The 18,258-nt window shown below is 44.2% G+C and overlaps 1 protein-coding gene across 1 annotated transcript; it reads left to right on the top strand.

Moving 5' to 3' along the window:
* Positions 1–1,629: 1,629 nt before the first annotated feature.
* Positions 1,630–17,730, top strand: fcgbp (Fc gamma binding protein; the record flags this gene model as incomplete). The annotated part of the gene is made up of 21 exons (XM_084557879.1): positions 1,630–1,639; positions 4,285–5,526; positions 5,624–5,970; positions 6,160–6,739; positions 6,824–7,422; positions 7,516–8,098; positions 8,285–8,550; positions 8,671–9,012; positions 9,134–9,707; positions 9,816–10,015; positions 10,535–10,970; positions 11,006–11,554; positions 11,643–12,283; positions 12,627–13,194; positions 13,318–13,916; positions 14,014–14,581; positions 14,676–14,875; positions 15,517–15,897; positions 15,998–16,284; positions 17,146–17,196; positions 17,322–17,730. The coding sequence occupies 20 exons, from the start codon at positions 1,630–1,632 to the stop codon at positions 17,153–17,155; spliced, it is 8,982 nt and encodes a 2,993-aa protein (XP_084414005.1). The 3' UTR covers positions 17,156–17,196; positions 17,322–17,730.
* Between the last annotated feature and the right edge of the window lie 528 nt (positions 17,731–18,258).

Below are 18,258 nucleotides of genomic sequence, written 5' to 3'. Positions count from 1 at the left end.
AGAAATTGTGTTTTTTGCGTTGAGTAGTGCTTACAAAGTATCTGTGTTGTTCACCACAAGCTGACGTGAATACTGACTTTTGGTTCTCATAGAAATGTCAATGTTCCGATACAGTGTTTGGGCACGGTTCTTTTGAATGTTTTAGGCAAGACGAGTGTTATTGTTGCGTGGTTGTGTGCAACTTGGACTCCCTAAGAGGTTTGATCCCTCATATTTGATAATTGCTTTAAACAGTTATTGTTGGTGCAATATTCTGCCTCCTGAGACTGTCCAATCATGTGCTACGATGCTTGTATCTTTCTATGGCCTTATCCCAGTTTAAAGACACAAATACACTGCCTGGCCAAAAAAAAAAAAAAAAGGTCACACAATCTAATATTTTAGCTTTGATAACAGCACGCATTCATTGTGGCATTGTAAACTTCTGCAAAGTCACAAGATTTATTTCCATCCAATGTTGCATTAATTTTTCACCAAGATCTTGTATTGATGATGGGAGAGTCTGACCACTGTACAAAGCCTTCTCCTGCACATCCCGAAGATTCTCAGTGAGGTTAAGGTCTGGACTCTGTGGTGGACAATGCATGTGTGAAAATTATGTCTCATGCTCCCTGAATCACTCTTTCATAATCTGTGCCCCATGAATCCTGGCATTGTCATCTTGGAATATGCCCACGATATCAGGGAAGAAAAAAATCCATTGATGGAATAACCTGGTCATTCAGTATATTCAGGTAGTCAGCTGACCTCATTCTTTGGGCACATAATGTTGCTGAACCTAGACCTTAGCAACTGAAGCAACCCCAAATCATAGCACTGCCCACACAGGCTTGTACAGTAGACACTAGGCATGATGGGTGCATCACTTCATCTGCCTCTCTTCTTACCCTGATGCCCCCATCACTCTGGAACAGGGTAAATCTGGACTCATCAGACCACATGACCTTCTTCCACTGCTCCAGAGTCCAATCTTTATGCTCCCTAGCAAACTGAAGCCTTTTTTTCCAGTTAGCCTCACTGATTAGTGATTTTCTTAAGGCTACACAGCAGTTCAGTCCCAATCCCTTGAGTCTCCTTCACTATTAAACATAGCCCTGAGTTCTGCTGTGGTTTTTCTTTGATTTGATTTCACCAAACGTTTAAGTGATCACTGATCACAATCAGGATTTTTTTCTGACCATATTTCTTCCTCAGAGACGATGGTTCCCCACTATGCTTCCAGTTTTTTTGCGTTGGACAGTTCTTAACCCAATTTTAGTAGTTTCTTCAATTTCCTTAGATGTTTTCTCTGCTTGATGCATGCCAATGATTTGACCCTTCTCAAACAGACTAACATCTTTTCTGCGACCACAGGATGTATCTTTCCTCAGGGTTGTTTAAGAAATGAGAAGCTACTCATTGCATCATTTGGGGTTAAATAACTTATTGCCAGCTGAAAGATGATCGCCCATGCAGTAATTATCCAATAGGAGGCTCGTACCTATTTGATTAGTTAAATCCAGGTGGCGACTTTGTTTTGGCCAGGCACTGTATTTTCGTTTTGACAGTGTTTTCCTTGGAATGTAATTATGAAATTACAGTTAACAGTTATGGTGGAGGGTAATGTAGAGGCCTGGAAGACAGTACACCATGTGCACAGGTATGACCTTTGTGAAAAGGTCATCAGAAGGCGAACTTTAAATTTCACGTCATATGTTGGCAACCAAACGTCAAAATAAGTTTGATGCATTTCAGAAACACGTCCAGTGAACTTTCTACTTTTGAGCACAGGCATGTTTGGAGAAAAAGCTTAAGAATTTTATCAAAAGAAAACGGCCTTATACATATTAAGCAGAGAGATGGGATTGACCATGATTTAGGATTTTGCTGCCCCCAGTGGTAGGAACATTTCACTAGTAGAGGGGAGAATGGATTCAATGGCAGCAATTTCTTTAAACCTAAAAATGTAAGCATTAAAAATGCTGAAACTGAAAAGAGGATGGCTTCTTCAATACAATATTCCTCTGCATATTTATAAAATACACAATAGTGCCTCAAGAGGCACTAGAAAGTATTGCAATGGCCATCAGTTCCCCCAAACTGAACATAATCAGAAATATGCAAAGTGCACTGCATGTGAAGACAGAAGTCTGACAGGTTTGCAAGATATTTTCTAGGATGAATGAAAATCCCCCAAACTACAATTGGAAAAACTCTGATGGCTAAGATAAGCTTGCCAAAGGGGGTTCTTACTAAGTACTGACCAAGCATCGTGCCCAGGCTTTTGCTTCATGCCTTTTTTATTTTGTTGTTTTTATTTTGGATTAAAAAACTGGAAAAACTGAAAAAATGGCTTTAAACTGCTAAAACCAGTTACCACGGCTTGGTTATTCACAAGTACAGAAACTGTGGCTGGGAATTCCCAAACAGTTACATCCCCGCTATTTCAGAACTATAGAAATATTCTCTCTCCGTTTTCATTACCCAGCCAAACCCATTAGCAAACTGGACTGTTGAATGGTGATAAGTTTTGATAAGTTGTGATTTTGGTCTTATCACATTCTTGCCGTGCCCAGTCTAAAATGGATAATATTATTTGGTTACGCCAGAATATACAATGCCGGTGAATGTGGGCAAATAATCAAATCATCGTATGTCAAGTGACACTGTCATTTTTGTTCACGAAAAAGGAAAGATGTCCAGGGCATAGTGCATAAATCCATTCAATCATCAGAATATTCTTGCATTGATGTTATCCATATGAGTTTAGTCATTTGTGCATTTTGATAAAAAATATAAAATAAAATGAAATCATAAACAATGGTGCATCTCCACTAATACAAATTATTAAGGATGTTGCACAAAGATTCTCACCTATTTGCTGGAAGTGAATCACATCATGTGCATGTCACGGGGTGTGCTTTCACTGAAAAGCATGACTGATAAATCCTCAACATATAGTTAGTTTTGGATCTCACACCTATGTCAATATACAACAGGAACTGCAAGGCTTTGCCAAGTTCTACCTTAATTTGTTTTAGAGGGAGGTCATTGTTGTTCAAAGTTGTAGCTGCTGGGCTTTAGGGCTTTTTCATTGGTCCGTGTCTTTGTCCATCAGTGTATATAAAAGGATGGATCAGTAAAATCACACTTATGCCTCTTGGCAGGTAAGCACTAGAGATTATGCATAGGCTGTATTGGAAAATTATATATAATACATTTTTATTATTTAATTGTTCTAACTTTTAAATACTTATTTAACTAAAACAAGAATTTCTCTTCAACAGCCATGGGGACCCTGTTACTGTTTTGTGCTGTGGGGGCTCTACTGAGCTGTAAGTATATTTAGACATACTAAGATTTTTAAAAGAAAAAAATATATATATATAAATATATATTTTATTTATGTATTTTTTACTTGAGCCATTCAGTTTTTACTCAATGTCACTTTAATGTAATGTTTCTGTTCCTGCTTCTTTTGAGTTAAGAATTATTTAAAATCTGTTAAACTGAACAATTGGAGCTGTAATGCTCAAAAAAAAAAAATCAGAACTATTTTTTCTTTCATGTCTTTCAAAATTCTAGCCAAACATTCGCAATCTAAATTTGACTAGCTCAGATATAAGCGAGCAGGAGGTGTAGTAAATTGTTCAGTTTCAAAGCAGTTTGTCCCGGCTGACGGCCCCATCGGTCCAGTGCACTGTTCAGCCATAAGGGGTGAATGAGGCAGAATGTTAGTGTAGCGCAGATTGAGAGTGCAGCACATAAAGGATAGTCATCTAAATTGAAATTTGCTTTTTGTTAGGAATAGCATTTACCTTTAGCTGCTATTGAGTTGGAACTATTAAAACTGAATGGGTGAGACAAGAGTGTAATCTAAATCCCCCAGGCCTTGACTGAGCCCAGAAAGCGGTCTTTTCTCAGCAAGCGCACAGACATTGATAATATTTCCATTATACAATTATATTGTCTGTGCAAGTGACTTATTGAGTGCTGCTGAGAAGCAGTCAATGCAGTCAACTATTCCTGTCTCAATCTCTCACAATGGTGGCAAGGAAAAAGCCAATCCATTCATTTGAACTCGCATTCATCCCTTTTTTTTTTTTTGCTTTGAAACGGAGGCATCTTTCAGTTGTTTACTTTTTGCTGCTTTGTTGTTTCTTTTTGCTGGGTATCCAAATGCCTTGGGCAATTTTTATTGCTGCTGATGCATTGTTGTGCCTGATTCCTTCATTTTAGGTCACTTGGGAAAAAGTGTCAAAAATGTGTTTTTCTGTTTCTCCCCTCTCTTTCCCTGTATGTCAGGTGCATCTCATGCTGGATGGGCAGGGAGGGAGTTTGCCCTCTCATTCATGCAGAATTATGTTCCAAACTATGATTCACCTCGCATGCAGCTACAAATCTCAGCTGTTCAGGCTAATACCAAAGTGACGGTGCAAGTGCCTTCCTTACAATTTAAGCAAGAGAAAACTCTTAATGCTGATGAGGGAATCACCATCACTCTCCCCAATAGTGTTGAGATGAATGCCTGCAAAAAGTCTTCAGCCACAGTGCACATTGACGCCTCAGCAGATGTGACTGTAACCTCCTACAACTACAAGCTGTACACTGCAGATACCTCTGTAATATACCCAATCTCTGAATGGGGTACAGAATACTTCATATTTACACCACCTGGATCACCCTATGGCACCTTTAAAGAATTCTCTGTCACAAATGGAAAAGAAAGCAACAAAGTAGAGATATCCCTACGAGGGACAATCAGGTTTCAGGGTCACGTCTATCAGAAAGGCAGGCCAATGGTTATAGATCTTCAGCCCTATGAGAGTGTCCAGCTCCAGAGTAAGGAAGATCTTTCCGGCACTATAGTTTCCTCCCAGCACCCTGTTGCTGTTTTCACGGGTCACACTTGTACCTGGCGATTCTCAAAATGCAATCATGTTTATGAGCAGCTGCTGCCAGTAAACAAGTGGGGAACCAGCTTCATTGTGCCTCCACTGACCTTCCAAAAGAAATTTGACAGTGTCTACATCCAGGCCTCCCAGCCAACCAAAGTCACTGTCAGAAATGGCAACCATAAAGAGGATTTCACTTTGACTAGGGGGCAGACAAAGGAGCTCCAAAACAATAATGCTGATACACTGTCCATCCTGGCTGATCATGGAATCCAGGTCCTCCTGCTCTTCAATGGTGTCCCAAGAGGCTGGCTCCAATACTATGACCCTTTCTTGATGACCATTGTGTCCACAGACCAGTTCTGCTCTTCCTACTCACTAGAGGGTCAAGCAGGGTTTGAAAACAAAGCCATAGTTGTCGCTAAAACCAGTGCAATTGCAACACTGCGTATGGATGGCACGAACCTACCTCGCAATGTCCAGTGGAAATCAATTGCAGGGACAGATTTCTCTTGGGCAGAGATGTCCTATAAACAAACCCCTGGCAGAGGTAAATACACAGTGTCCAGCTCTGGCTCTGGCTTTGCTCTCTATAGCATTGGAGTCGCTCAGATGAACGGTTATGGCGCCCCTGCACAATGTATGCAGCCAGGTAAAGTACAAACCCTACTATATTAAATCTGTCACTCTCAGTAATTCACATAAGTGGGCAACAGTGATGTGGGCATTAATTGTATATTGTTTTCCAGGAAGTGCATCTCGTTCCTGCAGCAGCGTCACCTGCAGTGCCAATGAGGAGTGTGTGATGAAGGATGGGGTTCCCTCCTGTGTCCCCAAGAAACACAAGCGTGGTACCTGCTGGGCCATGGGAGATCCTCATTACCGTACATTTGACGGGCGATACTTTGACTTAATGGGCACCTGCACATACGTCATTGCCAAAAACTGTGGAAAGGATGACGGTCTCCCAGCCTTTGAGGTCCTCGCCCAGAACGAGAACAGAGGAAGCCTCAGGGTGTCCTATGTTGCCATGGTCATAGTGAAGGTGTATGGTGTCACCATCACTATAGTTCGATCTGAGATAGGCCGTGTGAGGGTAAGGCTCCCTATTTGTGTTGGTAAAAGATAATCATTTAAATATCCTGTATTCTATTACAGATTTTAAATATTGTCAGTTTACATTTTATTTCCTTGTTGCTTGACAAATTAAGATGCATTAATTTAAGTAAATATATTACGACTGAAATATCTTCATGATGCTTTTTCTGTTTTTTCGTTTGTGCAGATTAATAACATACTGTGGAGTTTGCCCATAGCCTTGAACGACAACAAACTGCTTATGTTTCAATGCGGTCGCTCTGTGATCATTGAGACTGATTTTGGTCTGAAAGTGCGTTTCGACTGGAATCACCAACTTGTGGTTGATCTGTGTGGCCGTTACGCTGGTAAGACTTGCGGTCTCTGTGGGAACTTCAACGATGATCCCAGTGATGACTTCACCACTCCCTCTGGCACACAGGCCAGTTCTGTTGTTGCCTTTGGGAGCAGCTGGAAGGTGCCCGAGTTGTCGCAAGGAGCTCAGTGCAGAGATGACTGCGTGGGTGGGTGTGGACCCTGTCACCCCAGCCTGACACAGAAGTGGGAGGGCAACTTGTTTTGTGGACTCCTCTCGCTTGTAATAGATGGGCCATTCAGCAAATGCCATCCCGTCATTGACCCAAAACAATATGTGGAGAACTGTAAATTTGATTTATGCATGGGAGGTGGTCGCCGATATCTCCTTTGCCAGGCACTGGAGGCCTACGCTGATGCCTGCCAGACTGCTGGGATCCAGATTCAAGAATGGAGGAAGATTGCAAGATGCCGTAAGTACTGTTCATGATTACGTCTCTTTGTCGTTGATTGTTACAAGCATTAATCCCACTCTGTTCTCCTTTTGCTTTCCAAAGCTGCAAAATGTCGGGCCAACAGCCACTATGAGCTCTGTGGCAGTGCCTGTCCTGCCACTTGCTCTGACCCTGATGCTCCCTCCAAATGCAAACGGTCCTGTGTGGAGACCTGCACCTGTAACGCAGGCTTTGTTTTAAGTGGAGATAAGTGCGTGCCTGCTGCTCAGTGTGGTTGTACCTATGAGGGCCGCTATGTTCCCGCTGGGGAGACGTTCTGGGCTGATGACAAATGTCAGCGGTGGTGCAGATGTGCGGCTGGAGGTAGACAAGTTGAGTGCCAGAACAAAGGATGCGGGACAGGGAAGCAGTGCCAGCTGGTTGACGGCGTAAGAAAATGCACAGCAGTGTCCCAAAGCACCTGCCAGGCCACAGGTGATCCTCACTATGTGACCTTTGACAAGAAGAGGTTTGACTTCCAGGGCACATGTGTGTACCAGCTCGCTGCACTCTGCTCAAAGGACCCTGAGTTAGTGCCCTTTGAAGTCCTGGTGCAGAATGATCACAGAGGCAGCAGGGTGGTTTCCTACACCAGATTAGTAGAGATAAAGGTGTACTCCATCAGCATCGTCATTACTAAGACACACAAAGGCCTGATTATGGTAAGAAGTAAATAATGTTAAGTATGATGATTGAATATTGATACACCTTACTCTGTACTGAATATTTCATATATTTTACCACTTTTCTTTCAGGTGAATAATGAACTTGTAAACCTGCCTGTCACCCTGAGTGAAGGGAAGGTGTCTGTGTGGAGGAGTGGCTGGTACGCTGTTGTCACCACCGATTTTGGCCTCAAAGTCACCTTCAATTGGCAAAGTGCTGTATTTGTAACGCTGCCAAGCACCTACATGGGCGCTGTTTGTGGCCTCTGTGGCAACTACAACGGCAAACCCCAGGATGACCTGACTCCAAAGAATGGCAACAAGGCTGCCTCACCAGCAGATTTTGGTGACAGCTGGCGAGTGGCCGAAATCCCGGGGTGTAACGGTGGCTGTAAAGGGCAGTGTCCTTCATGCGACATTACTGAGAAGAGAAAGTTTGAAACCGAAGATTTCTGTGGTAAAATTACAGACCCCAAAGGGCCGTTCCGTGACTGCCATGCCAAGGTGGATCCAGCTGGCTTCTTCGAGGACTGCGTTTATGATGTGTGCCTGTATAAGGGCATGAAGAATGTGCTCTGTCAGTCTATCACGGCATACATGTCTGCCTGCCAGAATGCTGGAGCCAAGGTGTACAGCTGGAGAAATAGTCAGTTCTGTGGTGAGAAATACTTTTTAATTTAAGAAAAAGTCTGCATTATTTATTATGCTGGGAAAACAGGCAAATGCACAATAAACACAGTAGACTTTATACTGGCACTTAACTATGTAAGGTTTGTAATGAACCTTCAGATGTATACTCTAAATAAAAATAAAAAGAAGCAACAACATTAACATTGACTTTTATGTCTCCTGTGCACAGACGTGATATGTAAAGCCCACAGCCACTATGAAATCTGTGGAAGTGGCTGCGCAGCAACTTGCCAGAGTTTGACGCCTCCTAAAGGTTGCAAGGCTACATGTGAGGAGGACTGTGTCTGTGATGAAGGTTTCATCCTCAGCGGAGACCGCTGCGTGCCTTTCTCGGACTGTGGCTGCGTCTATAACGACCGCTATTACCTCCTCGACCAAGTGTTTTATCCCAACGGGCAGTGTCAAGAGGAGTGCAAGTGCACGAAAGATGGAGAGGTAAGAGACGGAGAACAATTGAAACAATGACTTGGTACTGATTAATGTGAACTTTTGAAACATGCTCGACTTTTGTAACACTTCTCTCGTTTCTCAAATATTTTTTTTTTTGCCCCTCAGGTTGAGTGCAAGAAGTTCTCATGTGGCCCTAATGAGGAGTGTAAATTAGAAAATGGCGTCCAAAAATGTCACCCTGTCGGCAAGGGTGTGTGCCAAGCATCTGGTGATCCCCATTACCGCTCTTTTGATGGGCGCACATTTGATTTCCAGGGCACCTGCACCTACATCCTCTCTAAGAGCAGTGGGCTGGAAGGAACCCACCTGGTGGAGTTTTCTGTTAAGGTGGAGAATGTGGAGTGGAACCAGATAATAAACAACAAATTGGCGTCAGTCACCAAGCTGGTTGCGGTGGAGGTCTACGGGTTTACTCTCATCATGAGGAAAAGCATGTTTGGAGTGCTAGTGAGTAACAACACTTTTTCTTTATCTAACCAGACAAAATATGAATGCTTATTTGTTATTTATGTTGTAATTGTAACATTCTTGTCATCAGTAGTCATTTCTGCCCCTTTTTTTTTTTTAGGTAAATGGAGTCTTTAACTACCTTCCAGTGAATCTCAATAATGGGAAGGTTCAGGTCTATCAACAGGGCACGCAATATGTTATTGCAACAAATTTTGGACTGCTTGTCACTTATGACCTGGTCTATCTTGTGACAGTCACAGTACCTGGTAATTATCGAGACAAGGTCAGCGGCTTATGTGGCAACTTCAATGGGAACCAACAAGATGACTTCAGGTTGCCCAACCGTCGGATCACCAACGACGTCAATGCGTTTGGACAATCATGGAAGGTCCCCATTCCTGGTGTAACCTGTGAAGGTGGCTGTCGAGGGAACAAGTGTCCTGACTGTGTTGCAGCTGTCAAGGCTGTGTTTTCATCGTCCGCTTATTGCGGCGTTCTTTCGGCACCCAAAGGTCCTTTTGCAGCCTGCCACAGTGTACTCAACCCACAGTCGTTCTTTGATAACTGTGTGTTTGACCTGTGTGCCTCCAACGGCGATGGAAAGGTGCTCTGTGACAGCATAGCAGCCTACGCCCTTAACTGTCGCTTAGCAAAAGTGGGCATCAAAAATTGGAGGAATTCTTCCTTCTGTCGTAAGTGACAAGTAATTTAATGCTCCCTGTGTTACCAGTGCAGCCAAAATCTTTTTTTTTTTCTGACATGTGTTTCTTTTCTGTGACGTGTACTCTTTATCTTTATAGCCTTACCATGCCCCGCCCACAGTCACTATGAGGAGTGTGCCGACTCCTGTTCTTCTTCCTGTCCCGGCCTCACGGAGATTGTTCAGTGCCCTACCTGCTGCAGAGAAGGCTGTGAATGTGATGCTGGCTTCTTATTCAACGGGCAGACGTGTGTCAAAGAGAACGAGTGCGGCTGCTATGATAACGGAAGAACTTACAGGGTACATTCAGCACCTGTTTTTGTACAGTGCTACTCCATATATATTAACGTACAAAGATTTATTTATTTACTTTTTCTGTTTGTCTGAATGGCTTAAGCATTGGAGCACTTTTCCAGACATGGCTATAAATTTGCCTTTGCTTTTTTTTCCCACAGTGGTGGACATTAGAAAGTTTGATTTTAGACGTGCACACTGAGAATTACTCCTGAGACTTAATTAGCAGATTGCTTAAATGTGTCTTATTTCTACTGAGTGGTATTTCTCCACGTATAATGAGAAATATCGTCCTCTGTCTCCAGCCTGGTGAAGTTGTGTATGAGGACAACTGCAGCGAAAAGTGCACCTGTAATCCGACAAAAGGCCTTGTCTGTGAAAAGCACACCTGTCCTCAAAATACCAAATGCATGGTCAAAAATGGAATCCGTGGATGCCACAATACAGGCAAGACACCTTCAGTATTTTTGTATTCGCTTATTATAACCAATCTCATGAACTGAGCAAATAAATGTACAATAAATAACAGAAGAATGTTTAACATTCCTTTGTTTATCCCTTGCAGATCCCTGCAAAGATGCGTGTCGCGTCATGGAGTCGTGCCGTGTTGAGAAGGGTGAGGCTGTTTGCGTCCCCAAGTTCACAGGTGTTTGCTGGGGCTGGGGTGACCCTCATTACCGCACATTTGATGGTTACAACTATGACTTCCAAGGCACCTGCAAGTATGTCATCTCTAAGACCTTTGGGGACCTGAATGGTCTAGTTCCATTTATTATCACTGAGAGCAATGACAACCGAGGAAACAAGGCAGTTTCCTATGTCAAGGAAGTAGATGTGTACGTGTATGGTTACAACATCACCATAAGAAAGAACCAAGTTGGTCGAGTAAAGGTAAAAAGTTTATCTTCTCATCTGTTTGCCCTCTTGTATTTTAGTGTGTCCACCATATGTACATTGTTCTGTTCCATGCTCTTCAGGTGAATGGGGAGCTGGTGAATCTTCCTATTCGAATTGGTGATGGTGAAGTGTCAGTGGTTCAAAGTGGGTGCGCAGCAGTGTTGAAGACCAATTTTGGCCTGGTCGTCTCCTTTGATTGGAACTGGAAATTTGTCGTCACTCTTCCTAGCAGCTACTACGGCCTCGTCCGCGGCCTGTGTGGCAACTTCAACGGTAACCGTGATGATGAACGCCAGAATCCGGCTGGTGAACCAGTCCCCTCGGTGATAGAGTGGGGCCAGAGCTGGCAAACGCCTGATCAAGACAAGGACCATCCTTGCATTTGTGAGAAAGACTGTGGTACCTGTAGCAAAGCCCAAGAGAAGCTCTATGAGGGTGGGGCTTTCTGCGGGGCCCTCACAGACAATAGTGTGTTCAAGACATGCCATGCAAAATTGGACCCCCAGGCCTTCAAGAGCGACTGTGTGTATGATATGTGTTTTAATAACGGAGATAAAAAGATGCTGTGCCAGGCACTGGCCTCCTACAGTGAGCAATGCCGTGAGGAAGGAATAATAATCAAGGACTGGAGGAAGAAGTTTGGCTGCCGTGAGTATTTCAGAAACATTCTTGCAATCAGCTATTTAAAGTGTTTCTTCTTTTGGTTAATTCCTGTCTAAATCTCATTTATCTCTAGCAATCAACTGTCAGCCTCACAGCCACTATGAGGATTGTGCCAGTCCATGCCAGCCTTCCTGCCCATTCCCTGACCAAAAGGAAAAATGCACTGGTGTCTGTGTAGAGGCCTGTGTGTGTGATAAGGGTTATGTCCTCAGTGCCGGTGTCTGCGTGCCTGCCAAGAACTGTGGTTGTTCTTATCAGGGCCGCTACTATAAGCCAGGCCAGCGCTTCTGGGCTGATCAGACTTGTGGTCGCCTGTGTGAGTGCGATGCGTCCCTGGGCATAGTGACGTGCCGCGAGGCTTCCTGCTCTGCCAATGAGAAATGTACTGTTTTGGATGGAGAGACCACTTGTCGACCCATCAGTGAGGCCACATGCACAGCCTCGGGTGACCCGCACTACCGCAGTTTCGACGGCCGAAGGTTCGACTTCCAAGGCACATGTGTGTATCAGCTGGCAGCACTGTGCTCTAAGCAGCCTGGGTTGGTGCCATTCAATGTGACCGTGCAGAATGACCACCGGGGAAGCAAGTCTGTATCCTACACAAAGACTGTCTCAATTGACATATATGGCACCGTTCTCACCATCAGCAGAGACTACCCCTACAGGATCTTGGTAAGTGTGGATGTGGAGGTATGGATAATGTGGAGCACATGGGTGATATAACAAAAGATTGAATGGGTGATCCATTTTTATGTGGATTTGTGGAGAGAAAAGAAATGGAAAGCAGCATGTAGTCACATTATTGAAAATAAAAACAGCACAGATATTCACAGCCTCATTCAAGGGGAGGATAATGCCTTTTGTCACTGTGCTAATTCTGACATCCCTCATGCTCTTCTGCATATATATTTAATTGCATATTAAAATTTTGATCCTGGCAGACTTAATTAAACTAAGATTTAACTGCACATTAGAATGGATTAGCAAGGTCTGCAGAATTATTAAATCTATAATCTCCTAAAAAATATTCTTCTCTCCCTCATTTTTTGCTCTGCAGATCAATGGGCAGCTTGCTTTGTTGCCTCGGTATTACAACGATGAGCTGACTGTGTTTATGAGCGGCAGGACAGCTGTAGTGCAGACAGCAGCTGGTATCACAGTGACCTTTGACTGGCGTAGCAGAGTGAGTGTGACTCTGCCCAGCACCTACCAAGGCGCTGTCTGCGGTCTGTGTGGCAACTACAATGGGAAAGCTCAGGATGACCTGACCATGCGAAATGGCAAGATTGCCTCTGATGGAACCAAACTGGGGGAGAGCTGGCAGGTGGCAGTCATAGAAGGCTGTACATCGGAATGCCAAGGGCCATCGTGCCCGAGCTGTTCAGACTCCCAGAAAAAAGTGTACCAATCCAACAAGTACTGTGGTATTATTGTTGACAAGGAAGGGCCTTTCAAGGCTTGTCATAGTCGTGTGGACCCTGCTCCCTACATGGAAGACTGTGTTTATGATGCTTGCCAGTACAAGGGATATCATGGAGCAGTCTGTGATGCTGTGGAGGTGTACGTCTCAGCCTGTCAGAACTTAGGAATCACCATCGGCTCCTGGAGAAGAAATGACTTCTGTCGTGAGTTTGAAATTATGTTTATTTTTTTAATTTTTTTTTGTTCTTCGTTTGATTTAAATTTTTGTATTTGCTTAAAATGATTTTTTATCTTTCTCCTTTCCCTCTTCTCACCCTGTCCCACAGCTTTCCCGTGCCGCGCTAACAGCCATTACACCCTGTGCGCCTCGGGTTGTCCAGCCACCTGCGCCAGCTTAACCTCCTCTGCCACCTGCCGCAGGAAGTGCGCAGAAGGCTGCGAGTGTGACAACGGCTACCTCCTGAGTGGGGGGCTGTGCGTGCCTGTGAAAGACTGTGGATGCTCCTATGATGGTCAATACTACAAAATAGGCGATGTCTTCTACCCTGAGAATATGTGTGTGGAGGAATGCGTCTGCGGAGAGAATGGGGCCGTGTCTTGCCAAAAGGCCAAGTGCCGTCCAGGGGAAATCTGTAAGGTTGAAAATGGAGTGAAAGGCTGCTACCCGGAGGGGCAAGGAAAGTGTGTGGCCTCTGGTGACCCTCATTACATTTCCTTTGATGGACAGAGGTTTGATTTCCAGGGTACCTGTGTCTATGTATTAGCCAAGCTTTGCGTTACTAACAAAGGGCAGATGACTCCATTCACTGTCACTCAGGGGAATGAGAAATATGGAAACGGAAAAGTGGCTGTAACCAAGTCGGTTGGAGTTGAAGTCTATGGTTACGTCATTAACATCCAGCAGCGAAAGCCGTGGCAAGTCATTGTGAGTTCAACAACTTTATCCTTGGTTACATTTGTGCATGTTTTTTTATTTTTTTTTATTTCCACAACAATGATCTATTCCTCATTTCTGCTTCCAGGTTAATAACGAACTCATGAACCTTCCTCTCTCCCTGGAGAATGGGCGTCTCACAGTCACCCAGGAAGGTCGCAACATAATTGTTCGAACAGACTTCGGACTGACAGTCCTCTATGACACTGTGTACTATGTTGAGGTGATCATTCCCTCTACATACCAGGGTAAAATGTGTGGTCTTTGCGGTAACTACAACAAGAAAAAGAATGATGATTTCAGACTTCCTGGTGGCAAACCAACCAAAAACATTGATGACTTTGGAAAGGCGTGGGCGGTGGGCCTGCCTGGGTATTTGTGCGGCGGCTGTGGAGACGAATGCCCACGATGTGAGCCGGCCAAGGCTGCTTTGTATGGAAAACCCAACTCCTGTGGCATCATCAGTGAGCCTAATGGGCCGTTCAAAGCCTGCCACAGTAAAATTGACCCAGCAGGATATGTGTCTGATTGTGTGTTTGATGTATGTGCTACGGATGGCGAGAAAGATACTCTGTGTGACAGTGTGCGGGCCTATGTTTTGGCATGCCAGAGCGCAGGGGTTCAAATCCAGCCCTGGAGGGACGCCTTGTCGTGCCGTAAGTTGCCAACAACCGCATCATAGCTGCCATTTTCCCCCACTTTGGATTTCAGGTGTACGTACAAACTTCTTACCAATGTCTTCCCTTGTAGCTGCTTCCTGTCCTCCTCAGAGTCACTATGAATTGTGTGCCGACACCTGCAGTGGTACATGTGCCAGTTTTATTTACCCATTCGCATGTTCTGGAAGATGTTTTGAAGGATGCCAGTGTGACAATGGCCTTGCTTTTGATGGCGTCCAGTGTGTTCCCCTGGAAAACTGTGGGTGTATGCACAACGGCAGATACCTGAAGGTAAAACTACAATTAGGTTTTACTTTGTTGCAATTCGTAGTAATTGTGCTATGACTAGAAGTGAATTATGAAAACTTAGTCAGCATTAGAGATGCACCGGATCCAGGTTCCGGATCCGGATCCGGCCGGATAATGGCGTTTTTATGGGGTCCGGTTACTGCCGGATACCTAGCGTGGCAACCGGATCCGGACCCGGAAGAACGTGATTACGCGGTTAATGTTTAGAGAAGCCATCCACTACATTGTGTTAGCAGTCCTCGTCGGAAATGGAAGCAGGGAGCCGAAAAAGTGCTGTGTGGCAGTACTTTAAACTGGTAGAGGGAGATTCAAGTCATGCGATATGCACGCTTTGCTGTCAAAGTTTGTCTCGAGGTAAAAACGTTAAAGTGTACTCAACATCTCCGCTGTTTTACTGCATTATAATGTACAAGCTGATGATCGGAGTAGGATCCGGATCCGGTTCCGGATCCGGCAGGATCTTAAGCAGTGGATCCGGTATCCGGCAGGATCCTAAAAATCAGGATCCGGTGCATCTCTAGTCAGCATATAAAAAAAAAACATACCATGTGTTGTCATAGAATCTACTCACAAATCCAGTGGTGGCAAATGATTGATACATTGTGCACAATGTCTGTTTCCAGGTGGGCCAAACAGTGGTGGACAAAGAATGTAAGTCCAAGTGTGTGTGCCAGCCCTCTGGCCTGGTGAGGTGTGACGGGATGTCCTGTGCCAGTGGGGAGGTTTGTAGCGTAAGAGACGGAGTCAGGGCTTGCCACAAGGAACAGGGCCAATGCACCATTAACCCAGCTGGCGATCTGAGCACCTTTGATGGCATGTCTGGACCGATAAGTGCACAGGGGGCATATGAAGTGGCAGCTCTGTGCGACGAGAAATCTCAGCTGTGGTTCCGTGTGGTTGTGGACGCCAGGATCTGCAGCAAAGGAGCGCCTAACTCTGTCGCAGCTGTGTATGTGTTCTTCAAGGAAACTACGGTGGCAGTGACCAGGGAAAGAGAGACCTGGGTGAGGACTGTTATGGCATTAACGTTTTGATGCAGAATATAGATTATTTTGTCTTAACTATTTGTTTTCCCTCAAATTTCTCATTCTTCGTGTTTTCCAGGTGAATGGCAGGAAAGTGTCTGCTTCCAGCAAAGTGACGAGCGAAATATCTGTCGAAATCTCAGACAGGACCGTGGTCATCGAGAGGGCATCTGCTATGCAGGTCACTTACTCTGTTTCACAGGAGGTCACCGTTATTGTTGACAGCAGTCTGTCCGGTAAAATGTGCGGTGCCTGTGGCAACTACAACAACAACTCCAAGGATGATCTGAAGACTGCAGATGGAAAAATTACCACTGATGTGTCTGTAGCTGTTGCCTCCTGGAGCGCTGGAGACTTTTCTAAATGGTGAGTATTTGACAGGTTTACTGTAACATCTTCTTTGTGCCGGTGCAGCGGGAAAAGATACGTCGTTACATTTAGTGCTATGGCCGTGATAGTTATTTCCTCCACTTCTTGCTCTCATCACTGTTCTCCTGATGTTAACTTTAATTGTTTTAATAATATAACAACTTTGCCTACTTGTCTACGCTTTTAACCTTCAATTCCAGTTAGAGTGGAGGCTTTAATCTTGAACTCCATCACTCCCTTTATTACGCAAACCGCAAACTTAATTTGACCACTGAAATAATCAACTACAGATCAGCGAGAAATGGGACGGTGCTATGACCATTCAACCGCTTATTCTCTTAACAGCAAGAACTAAACAACGACTCCACAGAGCCCTTTTAAAGGAATGAGAGTGTGGTTTTTAATTGCATTTGGCCCAATTTAATTAAGAAATGCCAGAGAATCCTCTATGGTAATTACTGATTAAAAAGCAGGTGAGGCTGACAGGCATGGCCATCAAAAGCTACCAAGCTTGCAATCCAATCACTGCTTGTCATCCAAGGACACTTAAGACTCATCTGGGTGCAATATTAATTTGAGCCCTCATCTTTAGTTTTGTGTCCTAGCCTTAAGTTAATCCTTTAGAGAACGGCGTTTCCCTCTCTTTAATCAAAGTCTTTTGCCGGCAGTGTCTCCTCTCCAGACCATAAACGATACATGAAAGTACCTCTAAGAATCAAAGCAGCCTCTGAGTGTTTGCACATGCTTTAAAATAAAAAAGGAAAAAAAAAAAAGAAAACAACATTTCTAGTATTGCTTGTAATCTCTGTTGTGCCTGACTGGACTTCATTCTGCCTCCAATCTTCTTTTTCATTGCAGCGGCCTGTAGAGATGCTGCATCTGCATTAATAGAAGCATCTGGGTACACAGGTAATAAAATAAAAATAAATAAATAAAATGTTTTCTCCTCTCAAAAATATAAAATGATGTTGGCTCTCAAATGAAGCAGATGCACTATGTGGCTTCTGACCCTGTGTTTTACCCGTGTTAAACAGGATGAAGAACATTGCATGTTTACAGTCTTACTCTTCGTACTTCACCGCTTCCTCATGATTCATATATCGACTCTGGTTGTTTCCTGGCGACCTGGTCTGCTATTGTTCATTCTGGAGCTGAGGAAACGTGCCTCCCTTTCTTGACCAACATCTCCATCTAGTGGAGGGAAATGATGTCTTTTCAACTGATCTCCATCTCCGAACAAGGAGCTCTCTGGAGTAACTACATCTGTCTTATTATACCTGTAAAATGTACTGTACCAAATGTATTCTCACTATTCTGGCTTCTAAATAAAAACATTTTCATCACAAAATGTTTAGGCTCTTTGCTGTTTCCAGATAACTTACTGTGTACCCAGTCCTTTATGTGCAAGTCTTAATAAGCACCGCGTGACTCTTGGTTGTTTGTGTGCATCTTCTGCTACATCTGCCACGGCCAGGGAAAGAAGAAACACTCTGTCAGCCTGATAAGACAGCTATTTGCCAGAAATGTCCTTGGAGTAGGAGGGGCAAAAAAAAAAGAAGAGAGAGTAGCACAATAACAAAATGCTGCAATGTCCACTGCAAACCGGCTAAAATACCATATTGAGACGAGGCCTTCTGCCTTTAAGTCTTGGCCCACCCAGCTCTGTGTTTGTTCACGGTGGTGAGAATGTGGCAGTTTGGTGCGGGAGAGTCCTCGTGAGGAGATTTTTCATGTAGCTGAGAGAAAACATACCTCACTGACAAACTGTTCCGGCCATGAAAGAGCTCTGGTGTTTATACTTTAACTTCCCTGCGCCGAGCCTGCAAAACACACCACAGTTCAGCAAGCTCGCTGTTTGATGCTGCTGATAATTTGCCCATGGGTGGGGGGGAAATGAGCCTGATTTGCAGTTCATTATGTCATCATATTTTTGCTTGCACCAGGATACATGGCCTCCACATAACATGCCTC

Source organism: Chelon labrosus, assembly GCF_963514085.1.
Source record: "Chelon labrosus genome assembly, chromosome: 12".
Lineage (NCBI taxonomy): Eukaryota > Metazoa > Chordata > Actinopteri > Mugiliformes > Mugilidae > Chelon > Chelon labrosus.
Note: the sequence above shows the minus strand (reverse complement) of the source record. Positions and strands in the feature narration are given on the sequence as shown.